Here is a 22,562-nt window from a genome sequence, read left to right on the forward strand (position 1 = left end):
CAACCGCAGGCCACATCTCACCTCCAGGACCATTGGGTGCCATCTTGAAGAGCCAGGGAAGGGGGCAGGAAAGTGTGAGTGTGGGGCAGCGCTGCTGAGGTTCATAAGAAAGATGGGGAAGAAGGAGGAAGGAAGGTGGTCTTTGGAGAATTGGAGTCGTTGCTTTACAGAGGAGAAGGCTGAAGGGCCCTCACAGCCATCTTGATGCCCTCCTCTATCCATTCAGAGGAATGGACAAGAGGAAGTGGACCAAAGCCTCAGGATGCAGGATAGTAATGACTGCGCCATATGCCATGTCTTATGCATGTCGCACGTGTTCTTCACACAGTCCTCAAGGCAACGCGCTATGGCCCAGATATCGTGTACAGTGTCAGCTTGAAACTGAAGTCTGGCAGGGTTCCGTGGCCCTCAAGGTCACACAGCCGGGGGTCAGCAGAGAGGGTTTGGGTCACTATTCTGTCTGTCTCCAAAGTCTGCATTCTGAATTATGAAAAAAAAAGGATTTCCTGAGAGACGCATTGGTGCCTGGGAAAGGCCATGGACCTTCCCACTCCCAGATCTTCCCAGCCACACTCATCTCAGGCACCTGCTCCAGTCACGGCACGTGGTGATAGGTCAGTGGGTGTTAATGGAACTGGATGCAGGCCAGTTACAGACTCATTTCTCAGCTCTCAGTATAATGTCACTCATACACCTTTGTTTTCTTGAGTAAGAGAGAGAACAGGGAAGTTCCAGAAATATAACAGACCCCGAAGCCAGTTATGTTATATTATTCTTTTTAAGATTATTATTTATTCATGAGAGACACAGAGAGAGGCAGAGACACAGGCAGAGGGAGGAGCAGACTCCATGCAGGGAGCCCGATGTGGGACTTGATCCCGGGAACCCGGGATCATGCCCTGGGCTGCGGCGCTCAACCGCTGAGCCACCCGGGTGCCCCTATGCTGTATTCTTCTTATGGTGGAGCTTCCCTTTCTGTGGAGTTTATGAGTTGCTGTTGTCCTTGACCTCCCCTTGGACTTGATGGTGGAGGGGATAGAGCCCCCCTGCACGTGCAGGAAGGATGCCATGCAGGCAAACATCCTCTGTCATGTGACAGGGTGACACAAGAAAGGTAAAAAGGCTGGATTTCTCTGACTTCTAACCCTGCTTCCCTCCCAAAGGCTCTACCTCCTAATCCCATCACACTGGGGAGGATTGGCGGAGGTGGGGGAGAGTATAGCGTGTACATTGAGTCTCTTTTGTGTCCCTAAGTTTTTCCTAAGTAGTAGAGAGCAAAAACAAACAAAAACTCCTGGCAATTAAAGTAAACTCAGGCCAAAACACCAAGTCACTGACTTGAGGTTCCAAGGGAAGAGAGGTCACCCTAACCTTCTTGGGATTGGTGATTCCCAGCAGGTACAACCTGGTCTGCTCCCACAGCCACCCGACACCAGTCCCCTCTGTAAGCAAGGGCCATCTATCCAACCAAGGCCCCAAGCCAGCCTCAGTCTCTGACAAAGCTCAGTCCAACTGGGTGTCACAGCCCCTCCGTATCCCTTCAAAGACAGAACACCGCGAGCTGCCCTGAATCAAGTTATGTGTTACTTGTGTGAGCCAGCACCATGCTTCTTTCCAATTTTAATGGAATTCTAGGTTGTCCTGTTCTTCTTTCTGGTTGTTCTATGGATTGTTCCCCCTTAACAACCTCAGAGGAATTTCTGGAAAGAAAAACATTTACATAGTCACGGCCCTCTCCCTGTCAGGGAGCCTTTCCTACCTCCCTGGCTCTGTTGGTGGTTGATTCCCTTCGAATCATCCCTTTCTCCTCAGAATTGAAACAGGGGCTTCAGATGGTGCTGGAGCCAGTCTGGTGGGCAAGGGGCAGGGGCAGCTCGTGGCTAAGCTGCTGGTCTTGTCTCCTCCGTGTGATGAGGGCAGTGGGACAGGTGCCATCCCGGGGACCCTTGCCCGAGGAAGGGTGGTCTCCCTCATTGCCGCTCATCCTAGGCATCAGGGCTCCTTTTGGAAACTAGTCCTTGGGGCTTGAGTGCTGAGCTGTATCGCCTTTCGGGGGTGGGCTATCATCTCTACATTAGGCTTGCTGAGCACCGTAGAGTTGGAAGGACTTTGGAAGACCCCCTGGCTTGTCCGAGCTCCCTGACCCCCACCCTCAGCGTGGTCACTGAAGCAGAGAACAGGACGCTGGACTCCAACCTGTGGAGTAGAGTGGTTAAGAGTCTGGCCTCTGGAGCCTGATAGCCTGGGTTCAAACCCCAGCTCCGCTTTTTTCTAATCTTGGGCAAACTACTAAAATGGCCTTGTGCCTCATTTTGTGGGCTTGCTGTGAGAATTAAATTAAATTAAATTAAATTAATTCATCTAAAGTATTAGGAAATTAATATTTAAAGTATTAGGAAAAGGCCTGGTGTGTAAAAAAGTACCAAATATATGTCAGCTGTATCGCTGAGCTGTGCCAGGAGGTTTGTGATGGGTACTTGGCATGTCTTGGGGCCTTCTCTTTCCTTTCCCATCAGAGCAATGGCAAGAATCACAATGTCTTTCCCTTTCCTCCATGCATTTTGAAAACAGAATGCTTCAGATGGGTAACTTTCTGTCGTGTGGGTCGGAAATAGAACACTCGGTGCCCATCTGGCTGTCCCCCAGATATCTGGGAATGGTGGTGCCACTTGCCTACCCGGTGAAACTTGGGGCTGGGGGCCAGCGGATGCTCTGGACAGCTCCTTGATCCAGTCCTGACCCCTTGAAATATCCTGAGTGAGCACCTCAGGAAGAAGGCCAGTGGGCTTTCGTGCAACCTTTGTCCTCCTTGTTCAGGACACAAAAGGCTGGTCTACATAAATAAGATTCACGGTGGTCTCCAGCAGCACAGTCCAAGGGAGAGGGGCATACCCGCCCCTGCCTTGGCAGTGTCCTAGAGCAGCAGCAGGGCTACAGGACCCGTGTCCTGGGAGTCTGACTCGCTGTGGACTTTGGGGTATGCTTCCCACCCCACCCCCCCCGCTACCCAAGACCTCAGATTTTGCATCAGTTCAATGAGATTGTAGGTCTGGGTGGTAATAATAATCACATCCAGGTGGTCTCAACAGTTTACAAAACACTTGCTCACAAAAAGCCTTCTGAGAGAAGCACGATGAACTCCGGCTTGCGGCAGGGAGACTAAGGCTTATGTGTCTAAATGACTCCTTCCTGGGTCATGAGGGCAGGGCTGGGCCTCCTGCCCTAGCCTGTGGGTGCAAGGCCCATGTTCTCCCTGACACCATGCAAATATGATGAGAGCTGCGTTTATCATTTAAAATTTTCCAGAAGCCACATTTTTTAAAGTAAAAACAGATGAAGTTAACATAATGAAATATTTTACTTAACCCAGATGTCCAAAATATCATTTCAACATGCTGTCAATATAGAAAGCTATTCAATGAGCTATTTTACATTCTTTGTGCTTTTTTTTTTTTCTTACCAAGTCTTCAAAATATGGTGTGTGCTTGGTACCTAAAGCCCACCTCCATCGAGACATTAATTTTCATCAGCAGGACTTAATCTATTTAGATTTCATAAAATTCACTATGGAAAAGGTAGATTCGCAGGTCTAAGTTGCTCTTTTTTTTTTTTAAGTTTTCCAATGACTGGATCAAAAATCTTTTTTTTTTTAATATTTTTTTTAAATTTTTATTTATTTATGATAGTCACAGAGAGAGAGAGAGAGTCAGAGACACAGGCAGAGGGAGAAGCAAGCTCCATGCACCGGGAGCCCGACGTGGGATTCGATCCCGGGTCTCCAGGATCGCGCCCTGGGCCAAAGGCAGGCGCCAAACCGCTGCGCCACCCAGGGATCCCCAAAAATCATTTTTTAAATTAAATTTAAATGAATCGAACTGAGTAAAATGAAAATTTCAATGGACAGTGCAGCACTACACAATTCTCCATTTTGGACAAAATGATCTCTAACGTTTCTAGGTTTCTGCTCCTCAGCTGCATTTATACATAAGAACCCTTTGCATATGAACCCACCACTGAAATGAGGGACTGAGAGTACAGGACAGAATTCCCATCTACACCAACTGGATGTTGAAAGTTGTACAATGTAGTGGTTTAAGAGTGGCCTTTAGAGCCAGACTGCCCCGATTCTAATCTTGCCTCTACCACTGACCAGCGGGGTGGCTGTGGGTAACTTCCTTAACCTCTCAGTGCTGCAGTTTTCTCCACAATGACACAGGGATGCTGATAGTAGCCACCTCATTGGGGAGTCGTGAGGATTCAAGTAGCTGCTACCTGTGAATAAAGCACAATGATAGCAGTTGTCTCCGGGGCATATACAGATAGACGCTACCTTTCATTATATGTTTTATCTGATTATAATGGAAAAAAATGGAAGAACTAGAAGAGTCCAGAAAGCTATCAAGCTGTTGTCTTGCAGGTGAGAAAACAGGTTCAGGGAGTATAAAAGACCCATCCACGGTCACAGAGAGCTGATGACAATCAGCCGGGACCTGCTTCCTTCATGCTCAGTCCAACGATCCCTCCAGGTGCTGACGGTTACAGCAGAGGAAGCCCCTGGACCCCCTGAGCACAGGAACTGCTCATTCCGCCCCCAGGACCTAGTGTGGCTCTGGCTGTCATGGCCACATGACCTGCCAGGTCCTCTCCCAAGGTTCTGGGGAGAAGAATGAGCAGACATCCTGGGAGCTAGCCAAGTGTTCCCCCAGAAAGAAAAGGCCTGTTTGCTTCTTTGGAGACCTTGAATTTTTATTTTGTTGTAAAAGATTTTAAAAATTCAGAGCAACACAAAGAGAGAGAAGATAACAAAACTCACTGCATGGGTATATTTCTTGCTAGTGTTTTTATTTTTCCTACGGCTTTTTTTCCCCTGTAGTAGAGATCGAATTTCATTTATTTATATCCTTTTAACATCCCTTCTGGGTGAGGCACTGTGCCAGGTGCCAGGGATACAGGAGTGAACAAAATAGAAATACTCCCTGTCCCCATGACCCTGAGAATCCAGTGGGACTGATGGGAATCAACAGCTCATTTCCAAAACCACTGTGATTGGATGTGGCTGGGGCCACAGGGGAAATAGGTCCCAGGGTTCAAGGAGAGGACAGAATAGGGGACCAACCTCAGGTTCCCCCTGGGTCCTGGAAGATCCTCAGAAGCGTGAAACCAGGCTGGGCAGGGGCAGCAGAGGCTGGAGGGGAGAGTGTAGCCGTATTTATAACTTTCGCCACATCATTAAAAATACTTTGTGAATGTTTTTTGCATCTATTTTTAGTGTTGATTTTCCTAACCGACCTCACAATTTTGCTGTATCCAGCTCAGGGGGATTTCTAATGTCCTTACTATTAGAAACAACATTGGGGAAGACTGTCTCCCACGCAGCGGCTCTAAGTCCTGGCTGCATGCAGGGTCTCAGGGGTCATCTCATTTCATATTCATGGTGAGTGGCAACAGTGGGGAGCAGAGGGTCCTACTGTTCCAGTTCCACAGAGCAAGTGCCTGAGGCTAGGCAAAGTTAAATGATCTGCCTGAGTCACCCAGTTAGAAGGCTTCCCGGCTGGAGAAAGAAATCTAGAACTTTCCTTTTTCTTTTTTTTTTTTTTAAGATTTAATTTATTTATTCATGAGACACAGAGAGAGAGAGAGGAGAGAGAGGCAGAGTGAGAAGCAGGCTCCATGCAGGGAGCCCGATGGGGAACTCGATCCGGAAGGCAGACGCTCCACCACTGACCCATCCAGGCGTCCCGAAATCTAGAACTTTCCGGTTCTGGATTATCTCTGTGTAGTAGTCCAGATTATTTCATGACAGGTTCCCAGAAGTGAAATACTGGATCAGAAGGGCTTTGTTTGTTGTTGTTGCTGTTCTTAAGGTTGTTGACATATGAGCTCACAACACTTCACACTGATATTAAAAAAAAGAAAAACCCCACAATATGCTTTGTGGCAGGTGTTGCATGCCACACACCGCATGCTGGTCCTCTCTGTGGGGCTCACCCTGTCCAACCCCAACACTGCAGCATGTCTCACCCATCAGCCACTCAGCAATCACTATGTACCTATGCTCTCCTTGACACATCGGTTGGAGCCTGGGGCAGCAGATGGTTCCCTCACGCCTGTATGGGTGCCCAGGGCAATGTTCTGGTGAGCTCCTGAAGGGACCGACAGCTTCCCTGCCTGGCTTGCTCTGATATTGGGCCGGCCAGCCAGGCCCTCAGCCTCTCCTTCAGTGGATACGTCTCCTCCCTTTCCTCGTCCCCCAGTTCTTCAGCCTCCGGGAATCCCATGGGTCTGGGTGACACAAGAGGACATGTGTCCCATTTTCTCAGGCTCCAGGCAAGGTGACTCTTCATTTTTCCTCTCCTCAATCACCTTTATTTCATGTCCCTTTGGCATCTTGCCCAGGGTACCCTGTACAAGGTCCTGTCCGGTCCTGCTTGGGGCTGGCCCTGAAAACCTGCCTTCCCTCTGGGCTGGGGGGAAGCTTCTTCTTCTCCCACTAGGACATCCTCCATCCCCTATCCCTTGCAGAATGGCGGGGGCACAATTCAAGATGATTTTCCGGGGCACGCAGGATAACTGAACTTAGTAAATGAACTTAGTATCGAATAACACTGAGCCGCGTGGTAAGAAAAATATTGAGGGGAGCCCGGGTGATTCAGTCAATTAAGCATCTCGGGTCATGACCCAGGCAGGGTTCTGAGATTGAGCCCCATGTCCAGCTCCCTGCTTATCGCAGAGCCTGCTTCTCTCTCTCTCTCTCTCTCTCTCAAGTCAATAAATAAAATCTTTAAAAATATTTAATTGGTTTATCTTCAATGTTCTGTCATTCTTTCTAATCCTAATTAAGGAGACAGTCTATTTGATGATAATGTGTCTTTTTTTAAAAGATTTTATTTATTCATGAGAGACAGAAAGAGAAGCAGAGACCCAGCCTTGCCCTCCAGGGTTTCCCAGTCTTCAGAAAGCCTGTGTGCTTTTACACGGGAGACAGTGGTGTCCCAGGCCCAGAGAGATACACACAACCAAGCTCTGGCCCTCTGCACACACACATGGTCACACGTGCACACACACACACACACACACACACCAAGACACTCACTCCCAGATGGTCATGACCGCACACTCACCCCTCACACACACAAGCACACACACAGATGCAATCGCACTGCAGCCAGCATCCCAGTCTCCCCCGCGCCCAGCACACGCATCCAAAATGGCTCTGGAGCACTGGGGCCGTTGCTGTGGGAACCAGGATCCTGCCATCCTAATTTGTGGACCTTTGAATTCTTGTTCTGAATATTACATTAGCCATGGAGTCTGTGCTCGGAATTCTGACTCACTCCCCCTCCAGGGGGTCAGGCTGGGCAGCCAACCAGGGACTTGGTGAGGAAGGCGATTCTAGGCCTGATTACTTTCAATCTAAGGGATGGGGGGGTCCAGATGGACGCTTGTCGGAGAACTGAGTCTGCAGGCCAGGTGTGTGTGCGTGTGTTCACATCTGGGTGCCACAGTCCGAAGAATCTGCTCAGGTGAGGCTAAGAATCTATAGCAGCCATACATCAGTCTGTAACCCCTCTACCAGCAACAAGCGCGGGCTGAAATCTTCATGGTTTAACCCACTAAAGGTTCTCTTCTGGTTTTGGTGTTGTGTGGTTTTGTTTTTTTGCAGGGAGCACCTAGATCCAAACTGGAATACAGGTTCACTTCTCATACGAAATTCTGGTGGAGGCAGCATCCCCCTCCATCTCAAGGTTGCATCAGAGCCTCAAATCCTAGCACAACAGAGAAAAAAAAGAGATGGCACATGCTCACTGCCTCTTACCTACATGGGCCCATCAGTGAGCACATGGCCTTCTTCCTAGACAGCAATGGCCCAGCCTAAGTCCCAGAGATCCCAAATGCAGAGGAGCTCCTTGGGAGCACAACAGTCTCTGCCACAGCCCTCCCTTTGTGCCTCCACAAGCTGCAATCTCCCTGCCCTGCATGGAGCACATTCCTGGGAGACTGTTCAAATCCAGGTTCTGTTTCTTGCAGAGCTGGGGTGGCCTCGGGCCATGGATCAGTCAGGGACCCGACAGGAAATGGGTGGCACTATCACAATAGGAGAGCTTGAAGGGATTTATTCATAAAAAGACCATTTATAAAGGATAAAGTAAGCAAGAACTGCAAGCAGCTGAGCTGTTGCCACGCTGGGCCCAAGGAGGCAAGAGCAGGGAGTGAACAGTAAGACCAGGAAGGAGGGAGTCCAGGAGAGGGGCCCAGAGCCTTCAGGTGGGGGATCTCACAGAGGAGGAGCCAGAGGAATATGCACACCTACTCCGTTCTCCTCCCTCCCTCCCATCTCTGCTGGAGCTCCCATTGGCTGAGCCAAACAGGAGCCAAAGGGCCCAGGAAGAGGCTGCTTTGGAGGCTCTGGAGGAACGAAGGGGCAACCACTTGGCTCAGGAGGTGGATTTCTATTCTCTGGGCCTGGCTTTCTAATTTGTAAAAAGCAAACACTAATATCTACCTCACTTCGTGGTTGAAAGAAGATGGAATAATACTGGGAATGATGTTTGCTGGCATATGTTCGGCCCTTGGCAAACATTAGTTTCTCAGCATCTGAAAGCGCTTGCAGTCTGATAGTCCCTCTCCAATGCACCAATCCCCCCAAAGTCTGGTATGGATTTCCTGAAACAGATTTTCCAAACCAAAATGTTTTCCCTAACAATAACTCCAATTTTTGAGCTTCTTCCGTAGTCAAGTATTTTACAGATGTTGACTCCCTCCAGCCCCACACTACTCCCCTCAGTGCTATGGCCAGGAAATTGGGACTCCTGTCTAGAGAGGTTAGTAACCCACCCATGGCCACCCAGCCAGTACATAGATCTGGCCCCAAAGCCCACAGTTGTTCCTCCCTGCTCTGCTCTGATTTCTGAGCACATTTATACAATTCAAAGATGAAGTGGAAGAAGTTGCAGCAACAGAGCTTGAGAATTTCTCTACCCTGAATGGAGGCAACAATGCCCATGGCCCAGGACCATGGCATTTCAAAGTCCTCATGTAGCCACAGCTCCAGAAAATGTCCCTGTCCTTCAAGGTAACCTCTGTGCCCTTTCCCCCTAAGCTCACTCACCCACCACAGCTGCTACTGGTTGATTCCAGGTCACCTGACTCCAGCCCCATCTGATCAGCCCAACACCAGCAGTGCCAAGAGCCAGACCTTGGAGCCGGGTGAGTTGAGACTCCTTCTGGGGGCCCACAGCCAGGTTTCTGAGACCAGGCAGGTGTTGTCTCGGGTGATGGGGAAGGGAAACGGACTCTTAGGCAGTGTCTCTACCTTCAGATAACACTTCTTCCTGGCTCAATGCCCAAAGTGCCACCGCTACATTCACTATGGTCTTAGAACTACCGTCTTTGAAAGGCCACAGATCGAATGTCACATACTCGTGGACAAAATGTTCAATGTGCATTTCTAGGGGATCTGTTGAGAACAAGCTGAAGAATGCTTGGTGAGGATGGTGTGGTTCCATCAAGTGGGTCTTTGATTAGCTCAAAAGATGTTTATTAAGCACTTACTCTGTACCAAGGTGTATGCCACCCTGGGGGGTGCAATCCTGGTCAAAAATGGACAGGTGACTCCCCAAGGAGGGTGTCTGGGGAAAGGAGAACCACCATCCCAAGTAGCTTGTCTTCAACCGCATCACGAATCCCATATGCATCCTCCAGGGCTTCAAGGTCATGACAGCTGCCTCCCCAGCAGTACCCTCAGAACAGCCTCAGAGGGGGAAACATGGCACCCACAGTACCAAGGAGGGCCCCTGAAGCTAGGACTCTGCCCTTCTTTCACACAAGGGTGCTCCAGAGACAGGGGCAACAGAGGGAGATTTGTGGGGACGGGGCCCCTGGTTCTCCATCACCCCAGACCTAATGAAGGCTTCCTAACCTCTACAGTTGCCTTCAACTCCCCTCTCCTGACTCTAAGGAGAAGCAGGTCAGGCCTCAGGGGGCTCAGGGATGAACCAGCCCAGCCCCATTTTGCAGACTGGAATGCTGAGGCCCAGAGCCCAGTGGGGTATTGTCAAAGATAAGGTGGTGGAGCCCCTGGCCACGGCCCATCCCCACTCCCATCCCTGGGATCTGTCCTGCCTCGGTGGGTGGAGGCCTCAGCTGGAGTCTGGCACTTCCAGGGCAGCAGCTCGGGGTCCGCCTGGTGAATGGGAGCAGCCGCTGCAGCGGGCTGGTGGAGGTCTGGTTCAGGCTGTCCTGGGGCCCTGCTTGCCGGGCGCTCTGGGACAGCCGCGCCTCTGAGGCCGTGTGTCGTGCGCTGGGCTGTGGCGGGGCCGCGGAATCCACCCAGCCCACCTCGCCGTCCCTGGAGCTGCCACCCGGGCCAGGTGCGGGCAACGCCAGCGAGGCCTTGAACGCCACCCTGGCCCTGGCGCCCGCCGTCCTGTGCAGAGGTGCCGAGTGGCGGCTCTGCTACGTGGAGGAGCGTGCATGCGACAGTAATGGGAGTCCGGCTGAGGTCACCTGCGCAGGTACGAGCGGGCCACCACCTGTGCCCTGTCTGCCCTACCCTCAGCGCTTCAGCCTTCGCCCCTCATTCCTGTCCCCAGCCCTGGCCACCGGACCCAAGCCTTACCCTCCGGCCTCCTCCCGCACTCCCGCCCCAACCCCCGCCACCATCACGACCATAGCTGGTTCCCACACTGCAGGATTGCGCATCGCCCCATCTCCAGCCCTGAGCAAGTCCTCTGATCCGGCCCCCAGGCGTCTCCCCCTACTGGATCTCCAGTTTGTCTACTTGGTCCCCAACCCGGCCCCTTGGGTCCCCAATCCTAACTGGGTCTCTGGTCCCGCACCTTCTCTCGCTTGGGGCCTCTATCTCTGCCCTTACCTCCCATGTCATAAATACGCCAGATTCTCAGGGGCCCCCAGCTCTGCTCTTCCAGGCCCGCCCCCAGGCCCCTAGTCCTGCTGAGTCCCCCACCTCTGCCCTCTAGGCCCCAGTCCTCACAGGGTTCCCCAGTCCTGCCCACCGAATCCCAGCTCCTCCCGTTGAATCCACAGCCACCACCATCCTTCCCACCCCTCCCTTCCTCAAGCACCCACAAGCGCTTTCCCCTCCTTCCCCAGAAAACCGCGCGGTGCGGTTGACAGGCGGTAGCGGTCCATGCGCAGGCCGCGTGGAGATGCTAGAGCACCGCCAGTGGGGTTCAGTGTGCGACGACTCGTGGGACCTGGAGGATTCCCACGTGGTGTGCCGGCAGCTGAACTGCGGCTGGGCGGTTCAGGCTCTGCCCGGCTTGCACTTTGCCCCTGGCCGAGGACCCATCCACCGGGACCAGGTGAACTGCTCCGGGGCCGAGGCCTACCTGTGGGACTGCCCGGGGCTGCCAGGAGACGGGTACTGCGGTCATAAGGAGGACGCCGGCGTGGTGTGTTCAGGTCAGCAGGCAGTGGCTTACTTACTGCCTGGGTGTGGGCCTGGGTGCCGGGAGGGATGGCTCCTGCCCCTGCTGGTGCCAAGTAGGTCCACGAGGGAAGATAAGACCCAGATAGACCCACAGTCGGGGAAGGGGGTGATACGTGCCCTAAGAACGGAAGCCAGGTGAAGTTTAGAAGGAGCTGGCAATCCCGAGTTAGAAGGATAAGCCTGCCCACCTCCTGGAGGAAGTGTGAGGGGGGTTCAGAGCAGCAAGAGGAGATGGAGGCAGGGAGCCCCGAGGAGGCCATCGTTAGTCCCGGCTATGAAGTTCTGGTCCAGCCAGGGCTTCCCTTTAATGGGCACAGGAATAGGGGTTGGGAGGCCTTGGTAAAGATAGATCTGATTCAGTAGGCCTGGGCAGAGCTTGAGATTCTGCATTTCTAACAAGATTCGTGCCACGGTGACATTACAGGTCCAAGGACCACAGTTTGAGTAGCAGACATGCAGGGGCAGCCAGAGCAGATGGAGCAGATGAGAGGGGGACACACATGCAGGAGGGAAAGTACACAGGATCTGGAGACTGATTGGCTGCAGGGTGTTTGCATTCATGAGTCTGGTCTGGTGGGGGTTTCAACCCAAAGGATTTTTTTTTTTAAGATTTTATTTATTTATTCATGAGAGACACACACGCAGAGAGAGAGAGAGAGAGAGAGAGAGAGAGAGAGAGGCAGAGACACAGGCAGAGGGAGAAATGCGGGACTTGATCCCAGGACCCTGGGGTTAATGACCTGAGCCCAAGGCAGTTACTCAAGCAATAAGCCCCCCAGGTGCCCCCAGCCACCCCCAGCCAGAGGATCCTGACCTAACTCTGCTCCCCACCCCCACCTCTCCCCTGCAGAGCACCAGTCCTGGCGCCTGACTGGGGGCGCTGACTCCTGCGAGGGGCAGGTGGAGGTACATTTCCGTGGGGTCTGGAGCACAGTGTGTAACAGTGAGTGGTACTCACAGGAGGCCCAGGTACTCTGCCGGGCCTTGGGCTGCGGGACCGTGGCCAGAATACCCAATGGGCTGCCCCACTCCCTGCCGGGCAGGATGTACTACTCATGCAGAGGAGAGGAACCCACCCTCTCGCACTGCTCCTGGCGGTTCAACAACTCCAACCTCTGCAGCCAGTCGAACGCAGCCAGAGTCCTCTGCTCAGGTATCCCTCCTCCCACCCCCATCTCATCCCCTCCCCCAGATTTGCACCAGAAATTCCAACTGAATCCGAAGCTGAGGAACTGACAGCCCAGGAGACCACAGCTTGGGCTAGGTCAGGAATGACAACTGCTGGCATTAGAGACATGATTGCCCTGACCATGTCCAGGCAGACATGGCATTCTTTCCCACAGAGCCTTGACTCAGCCCCCAAATATTTATTAAGGCCTTTTTATATGCTAAGAAGTGGTCCCTGTTGACTGGAATTGGCTCAGGAGATGAAGCCAGCTGCCATCCCAGGGCAGGTGATCATGGGAAAATAATATTGGGAGACAGAGCCTGGCACCCCAATCATGGGGCAGCCGTTGGGGAGCACCCCGTACCTCTCCCTTCAGCTAAGCCTCGTATCCACACTATGAATTACATTCTACTGTATTGCACCAAATCTAAGGTGGCACCGATATGTCACACTATTATTATTTTATGTTCCATAAAGGACAAAAATGCTGCCAAAATAAACTCTCGACATGTCATCAATTGCAGCACTCGATGCCATCACCCCAATTTCAGAAGTGCTAAAATGTGAAAAAGCCAAAGCATTAGGCCCAAAGAAACATGGTATTAGGCTCCCCGTGGGGTGTTTAGGCACCTGGCTAGGGACTCCAGCTCTGCCACTTACCCCCTGGGAGGCTTCGTTCAGTTCTGTGAATATGTGGATGCTGATACGAGCCACCTCGCGGGGCAGCTGGGAAGTCAGGTGATAGCCCACGAAGGACTCCGTGAGCTCCATCCCTCACCTGTCAAATGATTATGATACTGATGGTAATGTCAGCTTCCTAGCTCCCCGAGGCCAATGCGAAAAGTGAACCCGGGACTTAACAGAAAAGGGGATTTGTGGTCTGTAGCAGATTTTACAGAAAGAAGGGATACTTGCTTTTATTGGCCTCTTACTGTAGCCAAAGAAACTTCTCAGCATTTAATCCATGAGATCCTCCTTATTGCAGGGGGTGGGAAAGGCAGGTTTCCTTAACTCTATGGCCCACCCCCTTCCAAGGGACTATGCCCCTCACTCCAGGTCACTTGTCTGTCTTGTCCAGTTCCTAACACGAGGACTGGCACACGGTAGGTGCTCGGTGATATGTGTTGAGTACCTGACTGGTGCTTTCTGACAGGCTCCCGGAGTCTGCTCAATCTGTCCACTCCTGAAGTCCCTGCAAGTATTCAGCCGATCACTGTGGGTGAGTGTCCCTTGGTTCACGGTGTCTGAGAGAGGTGGATGCGTGCATGCAAGTGTGCTTATGTGTGTGAATGCGTGTGCACACCTGGGGAGGCCCAATGGTGTATCCCTCATCCTCCATCTCTAGACACTGGACTCGCCTCTCCCTCAGCCCCCACCCTGCCATGCACTCTGTTCTGCGGGTAGTTTTGCTCCTCCCCTCCCCTTCCTGCCACGTCAACTCCCCCACTCCCCGAACGGTACTTCATGGAAAGGAGCCCAGCCTCCTGTCAGATCCTGTTGGGCAAGAGGTAGAGCTGGGGAGAGCCAGCACTGGTCTGGTCTGACAGCGCCAGTGGTAGGTGTGCCGAGAGCAACAGTCACTGTGTTTATACTGTCCTGGGCACTGGCCCAGAGCTCTCCCCACACACTTTCCCAGCTCTGTAACCTTCCTGGGGTCCCCTTGGGGGAGATCTCCTTGGAGCCTGCACACGGAGGAAGCTCAGGTTCAGAGGGTGAAGGCACAGCCAGCAACGTGGGCTGGAGTGTGCACCCAAGGCTCTGGACTGTGCTTGGTCTACCCGCCACCTACGGATCACTGGCTGACTTCCAGGAAGACTCCTGAGGCTCAAATCCTAGCTGTGCTTCCTACTAGCTGTGTAATGGAGGACACCTTCACCTCTCTGAGCCTCAGATCCCTTGACTGTAAAATGGGGGTGATGATCATGGCAGCTTTCTCCGAGTACTGTTGTGAGTCTCCAGTGAGTTTTTCTAAAGCACTTAGACCAGTGCAGAGTCCACAGTAAGCAGGGTCTGAGCATTAGTCTCATGATTATTGTGTATGATTATGGGGCCCCTTGGTACTGCCGGGATAGCCACAGGGGCTGGTCCAAGTTCACAGGCTCTATGCTGTACCCCTGCTTCCAGCAGAGGAGGGTGGATGGCGGTGTGGGGATGGAGTGGAGGGCCACCGAGCCCTGACAGAGAACCTGGCAGTGGATGAGGACACGGAAAAGGAATGAAATCCTGGGGAGCAGGTTGAGGGTAACTCCAGATGGGACCCAGACCCCAGCTTGCACACTGTCTCTTTCTGAGCTCAGGGCAGGGAGCCCACCTCCCAGGACCATACTCTAGCCCTTGGCCTAACAGCCCCACCCTCAGCCCTGTCCCTCTGGGCCTCTCCATTCACTGGTCTCCCCGTACCTCCCACAGCCCAGCCTCTCTCTTGCACTCATTTCCTGCTGCTAAGTCCAATTCCCAGCCTGGTCCACGTTGCCCCCTTTGCAGATGGAGAAGAAGGAAGAAAATGAGAACAGGGGTCATCTCGGGGGGAGGGGAGAGCAGACAGTGTCCCCAGCCCGGGGATCAGGATGATCTCATCCCACCGCCCACCCATCCATGATGCTGTCACTACCCTTTACCTAGCCCTGTGGCCTATGCACCCCAGGCTGCATACGCTGAGCAGGGGGTGGTCCCTGTCTCTTCTTCTGACCAGGGCTCCAAGCACCTGCCCCACAGCAGCCTCTGTCCAGCCTTTGAGTTCTTCTTAAGCAGGGATAGGGCCAAGAGAGAGAAAACAGTAAGCCACACCAGAGCTGCAGGGGCTGCAGAGCTGGGAGGTCCAGAATCATGGCCCTTGCCCCTACCCTCAGGGAGGACACGTCTGGTAGGAAGGATGTATCCAGGGCACAGAAAGAAATCTCACTCTCCTGATAGTCTGTTCGCTACCAGAGGTAGCTCTAAGTTACCTTCCCTGGAAAGCCAGCCTTAGTCTTCCTCCCTAGAGATTAGATGCCCCGTGTAGGGCCTCATGCCTGCCCGTACCTCCATCCCAGCAAGCATGTGCCATACTGGTTTGAGCCTATGTATCAATAGCTCCCCTTAAGGTCTGTGATGCTGATGTCATATTTGTATCCCTAAGTGGCATACACAGTGGGCACTCAGTAATTGTTGAACAGGAAGAGAGATCCCTGTGGGCTGGTGGCCATGGGAAAGTTTCCTCCGGTCAATTATTTATTCATTCAATATGCATTTCTCCAGCACCTACTATATACAAGTCACCTAAAAGCAGATGGCCAAATTAGAAAAAAAGAAGAGAGGAGGGGGGTAGCTCCAGAAGGGAAGCGGGTGAGCTGCAGAGAGGCTGGAGAGGCAAGAAGCACAAGGAGAGGTCTACATACATTCTTCTTTTTCCCTGACTTGGGGCTCTTGTTTCTTCCCAGAATCTTCTGTGACCATGACAACGGAGGACTGGAAACCCCGGGAATTAATGCTCCTCATCCTCTGCATCACTCTGGGAATTCTCTGCCTTGGCTTACTCATCTCCATGGCCTTCATCTTCTTGAAAGTTAAAGGAAAATATGGTAGGTGCAGAGTTCTGGGAGTCACTGGAAAGGCCTAGAGAGGGAAAGAAGCTGGCCTGAGGTGTGGCCCTCTCAGGGGGATGTGGGCCTTGCAGGAGAGATCCAGGTCACCTCCTGATGGAAAGGATTTTCCCAGCATGCTCGGCAGAAATGGCCCGTGGGAGGACCAGACTCTGTGCGTGTGTGAGGGTGTGATTGAGGGGGAAGTGAGGAGGAAGGTGTCTCAATGAGCATAGGACCGAGTAGACTGGGAGGGAGCAAAAAATGACCTGGAGAATGTCTGCCTCCCTTCCCTCAGCCCTCCCTGTTATGGTGAACAGCCCACACCTCCTCACCACCACCCCAGAAGGGATCAATAGCTATCAAGATGTCCCCATCACCATTTCCAAAGAAGAAGGTAGGATGTCGCCCACCCTGGGGGTGGAGAGGGCTGGGGAGGCAGAAAGGGTATCCTTTCTGGAGGGCCAGTGGTGTTTAGGTCAAAGCTGTGCCCCAGCTGGAGATGAGACCTCAGGTAGCCCATGGGTGCCTGTGAGACCTTGAGCACGTCATGTCTCGGTCTGGGCCTGAATGGCAGATGATCTTCCAGGGCAGTCATTCTGGGCTAGGCTTTGGGGTCCTAGAATAATGCAGACTCTGGGCATTTCTCAGAGGAAAGCTCCACCCTGCTACTTGGCTGGTAGGTTTGTGATACTGTGGCCTCTTTCAATGGCCTGCTCAGTCAGCCTTCCTGCACGGCCCCATCAAGATTTTCCTGGAACATCATTTTATTTGATATTAAATGTTTTTTTTTTTAATTTTTATTTATTTATGATAGTCACACAGAGAGAGAGAGAGAGAGAGAGGCAGAGACACAGGCAGAGACACAGGCAGAGGGAGAAACAGGCTCCTTGCACCGGGAGCCTGACGTGGGATTCGATCCCGGGTCTCCAGGATCGCGCCCTGGGCCAAAGGCAGGCGCCAAACCGCTGCGCCACCCAGGGATCCCTATTTGATATTTTCTAAACGAAAGAAAAATTGGATCGGTCATCCATCTTTTATAACATACGGATTTATACTTCGTGAAAGTCTCTTAGGGAACTCAGGCTTAGTCACACTGCGCTGTGACTGTACTAAATCACCTTTATTTGAAAGCATTCGAGGACAAGAAAACCAATACCAAACCCAGCTGAATGGTAGAAATACTCCCTGTGCGAGGCCTCCATGTGTTTAAGGAAAGAACATGAACGCAGAACCTGGCACACAGGTGAAGCACAGAGCATTTGCTCACTGACTCTCGTAGTCTGAGGGTTAAGAGTCACACTGGCTGCTTCTCTGGGCCCAGTGAGGACCTCCCCGTGCCTTAGTTTCTTCAGCTGTAACGTGGGGACGCCGACGTACCCACCTCACCGAGTCCTTACGATGATCCGAATAAGATCATGTTTTAAGTGTCCCGCCCGGCCTGTAGCAACTGCTCTATGTTTTGGAAGTAAGCAAAGGAAATAAGCCAATGGGCGGGGGGAGCTTGGCAAACCCAGGCTGGACAGTCTGGTACGAGGCGGGCGACCTGGGAGACCTGGCGCTGTCCCTGCCCGTGTGTCTGGGCCCCGCCGGCTGCGCGCTCCTGCCGCTCCCTGCACCTCTCCGCCTGCCACTTGGCCCTGCCCGACTCTGCTCTCTCCCCAGTTCCCATGCTGCCCATCCAGGCGCAGGCCCCACCCCCCAAGGACCCGGACTCCAGCTCGGACTCAGACTATGAGCACTATGACTTCAGCACCCAGCCTCCCGTGGCCCTGACCACCTTTTACAGTGAGTGCCCGGGCCCGGGCTCCCCACCCCCACCCCCAACCAGGGAGAGGATCCCGTTGGCTGGGGAGCTCCGCTGGGCCCACCAGGTCACCCTGCATGCTGTCCGTGGAGTGTCCCTTGACTCAAAGTGGCCCTACGCTGAAGCTCTCCAGGAGTTTCGTGACCCTAGAGGCCCCTCTGTGTCTTCGACCTCCTTCCCTCCTGCCTTTGTCCGGCCACACAGGGTCTTAGGACTTGTCCCTTGACACTCACCTCCAGGGTGGCCTTGTCTGCGTGAAGCAAGGAAGTCCAGGCAAGAGACACGTTCAGACGGCTTCTCACAGGCTCACGCCCCTTCTGTGCCCCCTCCTGCCCATCAACCTCACCCCTTCCCCCACCTTGCTGGGGAGCCCAGTTTAAACTCCCAGCTGGCTTTTCCAGCTCTCCTCCCTGCCTGCTGGGGACTGGAGGAGGATAGACAGTGCTTAAGGCAGGGCCCAGGCAATGCTGGACATTAGAGCAAAGAATCCCACACCTATGGGGGACTCCCTTGGGAGCTCATCAAACATCCCCCAGCTTCCCTCCGGGACCCACCCTATGAGTTAGGATGAGAGTTTGTGTGTCACCGGCGCCCCCAAACAATGGCATCCTGAGAAGTTGGCAGGGACCAGCCTTCCTCTCTCTTGCTGCTGTGTAGTCCCTAAGATGTTGCGCTCATCAACATGGTCCAGAACGGCTCACTGCCATTTCCACCTCCTGGACAGCAGCAGGGGGAGGGAAGACGAGGCGGGCTCAGCACTGACAGGCAGGGCACCAAGGATGCCCCCTCACTGCCACGCTCAGCCTTGCCCACCACAGTCTAACTCCCCAGCTGCAGGAGAGGCCACAGACGAAGCTTCTATCCTGGGCAGCTGTGTGTCCAGATGAAGGCCAGAGGGTCTGCCCTTAGCGGGGTGGAGAATAGAGATTAGGGACGCTGGTCGCCTGTGCCTCACCTGCTGGACCAGGGCCTCTGCGGAAGGAGGTGGCTGACTGTGCTTCTGCCTTGCCATGCACCAGCATTTGGGAGCCACCAGGGTGAGGCATCCTTGGAACCTGAGGTTCTGCTCTCAGGCATGCAAGATGCTAGATCGAGAGTCTAAAATCCCATGACACTGCGAGTGACGTTCTATATACCAGGTTTGAGAGCGCAGACTCCAAGGTCCCAGGTTCTCAAGTCCTTAAGATTCAACAGATCCATATCACGTCTCCAGTTCTCGAGCAAAAGTTCCCCAGAGCCTAGGAGGCAGGGATTCCAGACCTCCGGGCTTCCACTCTGCCCTGGCTGGGGCACCGTCTGCCCTCTTCCTGCCCACAGCCCCCAGGGCACAAGGAGACAGCCCAGGACTCTCCCTGTTTCCTTAAGCAGAAGGAGGGGTATCTGGGGCAAGGCACAAGGCACTAGGGTTTTGGGCAGAAGCAACCTCATCCCGTGCTGGTTAAAGACTGAGATTCAGGACTGGCTGGACTCGGATAAGAGCCCGGGAGCTGACGGGAAGTGCTAACCCCTCTGTACTTCTGGGCTTGTCCTCCCACACTATTCAGCTCCAGGGCACCCCCGCAAGTGCCAAGGCACTGCAGCCCTTCCTGTAGGCTCCGGGGGCGAGGAGGTAGGTCTTCACCCCCCCTCACCACCACTCTGCTTGTAGATTCCCAGCGGCACCGCATCACAGACGAGGAGGTCCAGCAGAACCGGTTCCAGATGCCCCTCCTGGAAGAAGCTGAGGAGGTCCAGCAGAACCAGTTCCAGATGCTCCCCCCGGAGGAAGGTGAGTCAGGCTGGGGAGGTGCACGGAGGCAGTGATAACGATGTCAACCTTGACTCCAGACCTAGCAACTCAGCTCACCTTGAGAAATGCCAACAGCAGCCCCCCTCGATAGCTCCTTTCTGATTTTAACATTCCGCTTGGCCATTAGTTCTTTCTTGGGTCTAATTTGAAGCCCTCTTGCTGCATTGCTGCTTCTTTCCTCACTATTCTCCCTTTCCTGGGCCAGGACTTGAAGAGATGAACGTGTCCCAGGTCCCACCCATTGGTGCTGGACACTACATGGCAAACACCCCCTCCCTGGGCTCTCAACACCGCCCAAGGAGCAGCAGTGAATCCAGCACATCCTCTGGGGAGGATTACTGCAATAGCCCCAGCAGCAGGCTACCTCCGTGGACCCCCCAGGTGTTTTCTGCAGAGAGGAGCCCCCACCTGGAGCAGCCCCCGAACCTGGAGCTGGCTGGCTCCCAAGCTACTTTTTCAGGTGAGCTGGGCCCAGGAGGATCCCGTGTGTGCCCCAGTTCCCATCCTATAGCTGACCTGGCTGGAGGAAGCATAAAGCTGGAGGCCCTGAGCCAGGCTGAGCTCAGGATTCTAGCCCCAGCACAAGTCTCCACCCCTCTCCGGGCCCTCACCTCCTCATTCATGGTCAAGCCAGGAACTGGAGTCTTGTGAGTCATGAGGGCTTCCCAGCTCTGGCAGCTCTCGAGCTGGCTGTCTCCAGGCAGAGTGATTGGTTCTCGGGGTTTCCAGCAGGGCCCTTGGCTGATGACAGCTCCAGCACTTCATCCGGGGAGTGGTACCAGAACTTCCAGCCGCCGCCCCAGCCCCCCTCAACGGAGCAGTTTGAGTGTCCAGGTACCAGTGGCAAGGGAGGTGGTCCTGGGAGGAGGAACAGACAGGGAGCAGGGGGCGGATGAGAGGGGGAACTCCACACCCTTTGGATTCATTAGCCCAAGAAGAAAAGTAAAGATTTGTTGTTATTTTTTTTAAGATTTTATTTATTTATTCGTGAGAGACACACACAGAGAGAGAGGTAGAGACATAGGCAGAGAGAGAAGCAGGCTCCATGCGGGGAGCCCGATGCAGGACTCGATCCTGGATCCCAGGATCACACCCTGGGTCAAAGGCAGATGCTCAACCGCTGAGCCCCCAGGCGTTCAAGGTTTTTTTTTTTGTTTCTATTTTCGTTTTTTAAACAAACAAGAATGAGGAGGTGGGAAAAATGGATGTGGACGGGACAGAGAAAGATCCAAAGAATGCCTTGAGAGGAAATAAGCTCCCCATTAGTGGAGGTATTCAAGCAGAAGTAGCCAATGGCCCCTTGGGGAAGACTGCGGTAGCAAGGGGAGTGCCAGCACTCAAGTCGCCCATCATTTCCTGTGCAGGCGTGGGCACTACAGCCCTAAAGTGCACAGATGAGGCTGACATTCTAGCAAGGGAGACGGTAATGAGCAAGATAACACGGCGGGAGTCTTGTCGCTGCACCCACACAGCATCACGTGGGAGGGCTGTGGACTCAGACCCGTTCGGCTCTGTCTGATGGGGCTGGAGAGACAGTGACCAGCCTCCCCCTGACCCGAGCCTCCCTGCCGCACAGGACCCCCCACTCCCCGGCCTGATTCCGTTGACGGTGAAGACTATGATGACATCGGAGCAGCCTAGGGCTAGACTCAGCAAGGCTCCAGGTGGCTCCCTCCTGCTGGACTCCTGCTCTACCTGCCCCTACTCTCCCACCCCGTCCTCCCGCATATTCCCCCAGGGGCCTGACAGGCCTCCTCTGGAGAGACGCAGGGAAAGCCCTCACCCTGCACCCACAGCTCCATCTCCATCCATCAAACAGAAGCTGCTGGCACAGCCCTCCCTTGGCCCCAGACAGCCCTGAGGTGGAGGGTGCTGCCTCTGAGAAGTAGTGAGCTCTCTGTCTCAGGGATGAACAAGCGGCCACCTTTCAGCAGACTGCAAGAAGGTCTGAGCGTAATGACTTCTGAGGCCCTTTCTGATCCTTGGGGGTCTGTGCTTTAGTTCCCTGAGTCTCAGGTCAGGGCCTGGAGGCACTGAGCGAGCAGAAATGGGCCCCATCCCAGTGCCCCCATGTGCGGGCTGCTAGGCTGCTGTTGCTTTGACAGGTGGAGTCTGGGGCTGAGGGTGGCCCACCACTGACCCAGGTTGGCAGCCACCTGGGCACTTAGGAGCAGCCGGCTGACAGCAAGCAGGTCGACCCTACCCCTAGAGACCCGGAGCCAATCAGGGCACCTCCCTGCTCTGCAGGGACCATCCCTGGACACGAGGTCCTGCTTCGGAGCTTCCTGTGGCATACAAAGACAGCCCTAGCCCAGCTCCCCCAAGACCCAGAGTTGGGCCCCAGTCCCTTGGGACAGAAGCACAGAGAGGAGCCCCCGTGTCTGCTAGCACCGTTGGGGGCTTCCCTGAGGAGCACGTGCACACGCAGCTGACTCACCCTGAGCACAGACATGTGCAGGCGGCCTGAGGGCTCAGAGCCAGCTTCTAGTGCCCAGTTCTGAGTATCCCGAGATTAAAGTAATTGCTGAATAAAACCCCGTGCGTGGAGTGACGAGTCCTTGAGCTCTTACAGTGCCCGGACCTGTGTGTGTGCCTGTGTGTGTGCCTTTGTCTCTGTCTCGTGTGTTGGGTGAGGGCAGTTCTATCCATCAAGGTGGAGATGGGGAACTGGAAACCATGGCCCGACACTGTGAAAAATGCTAAGGATACAGGAACAGGAGGACACAGGGCCTGCCCTCCTGAAGGAGGTGGACACAGAATGTCTGTGAGTTCAGCAGCCTGCTCCC

At 53.8% G+C, this 22,562-nt stretch overlaps 1 protein-coding gene across 5 annotated transcripts in view; it reads left to right on the forward strand.

The window, feature by feature from the left end:
- Positions 1–22,310, forward strand: part of CD6 (CD6 molecule) — a 40,310-nt gene extending 18,000 nt beyond the window's left edge. The window contains exons 2-13 of one of the 5 annotated variants that reach the window (XM_077861835.1): positions 9,139–9,207; positions 10,164–10,514; positions 11,113–11,424; positions 12,303–12,605; positions 13,774–13,839; positions 16,040–16,180; positions 16,479–16,577; positions 17,846–17,968; positions 19,636–19,755; positions 19,982–20,236; positions 20,506–20,610; positions 21,353–22,310. In XM_077861835.1, the coding sequence (XP_077717961.1) occupies positions 9,139–9,207; positions 10,164–10,514; positions 11,113–11,424; positions 12,303–12,605; positions 13,774–13,839; positions 16,040–16,180; positions 16,479–16,577; positions 17,846–17,968; positions 19,636–19,755; positions 19,982–20,236; positions 20,506–20,610; positions 21,353–21,417 (2,009 nt within the window). In that variant the 3' untranslated portion in view covers positions 21,418–22,310. The remainder of the gene's footprint in view (positions 1–9,138; positions 9,208–10,163; positions 10,515–11,112; positions 11,425–12,302; positions 12,606–13,773; positions 13,840–16,039; positions 16,181–16,478; positions 16,578–17,845; positions 17,969–19,635; positions 19,756–19,981; positions 20,237–20,505; positions 20,611–21,352) is intronic. The other 4 variants (XM_077861836.1, XM_077861837.1, XM_077861839.1 and 1 more) reach the window with 4 other exon arrangements.
- The last annotated feature ends 252 nt before the right edge of the window (positions 22,311–22,562 follow it).

The sequence above is a fragment of the Canis aureus genome, chromosome 21 (assembly GCF_053574225.1).
Source record: "Canis aureus isolate CA01 chromosome 21, VMU_Caureus_v.1.0, whole genome shotgun sequence".
NCBI lineage: Eukaryota > Metazoa > Chordata > Mammalia > Carnivora > Canidae > Canis > Canis aureus.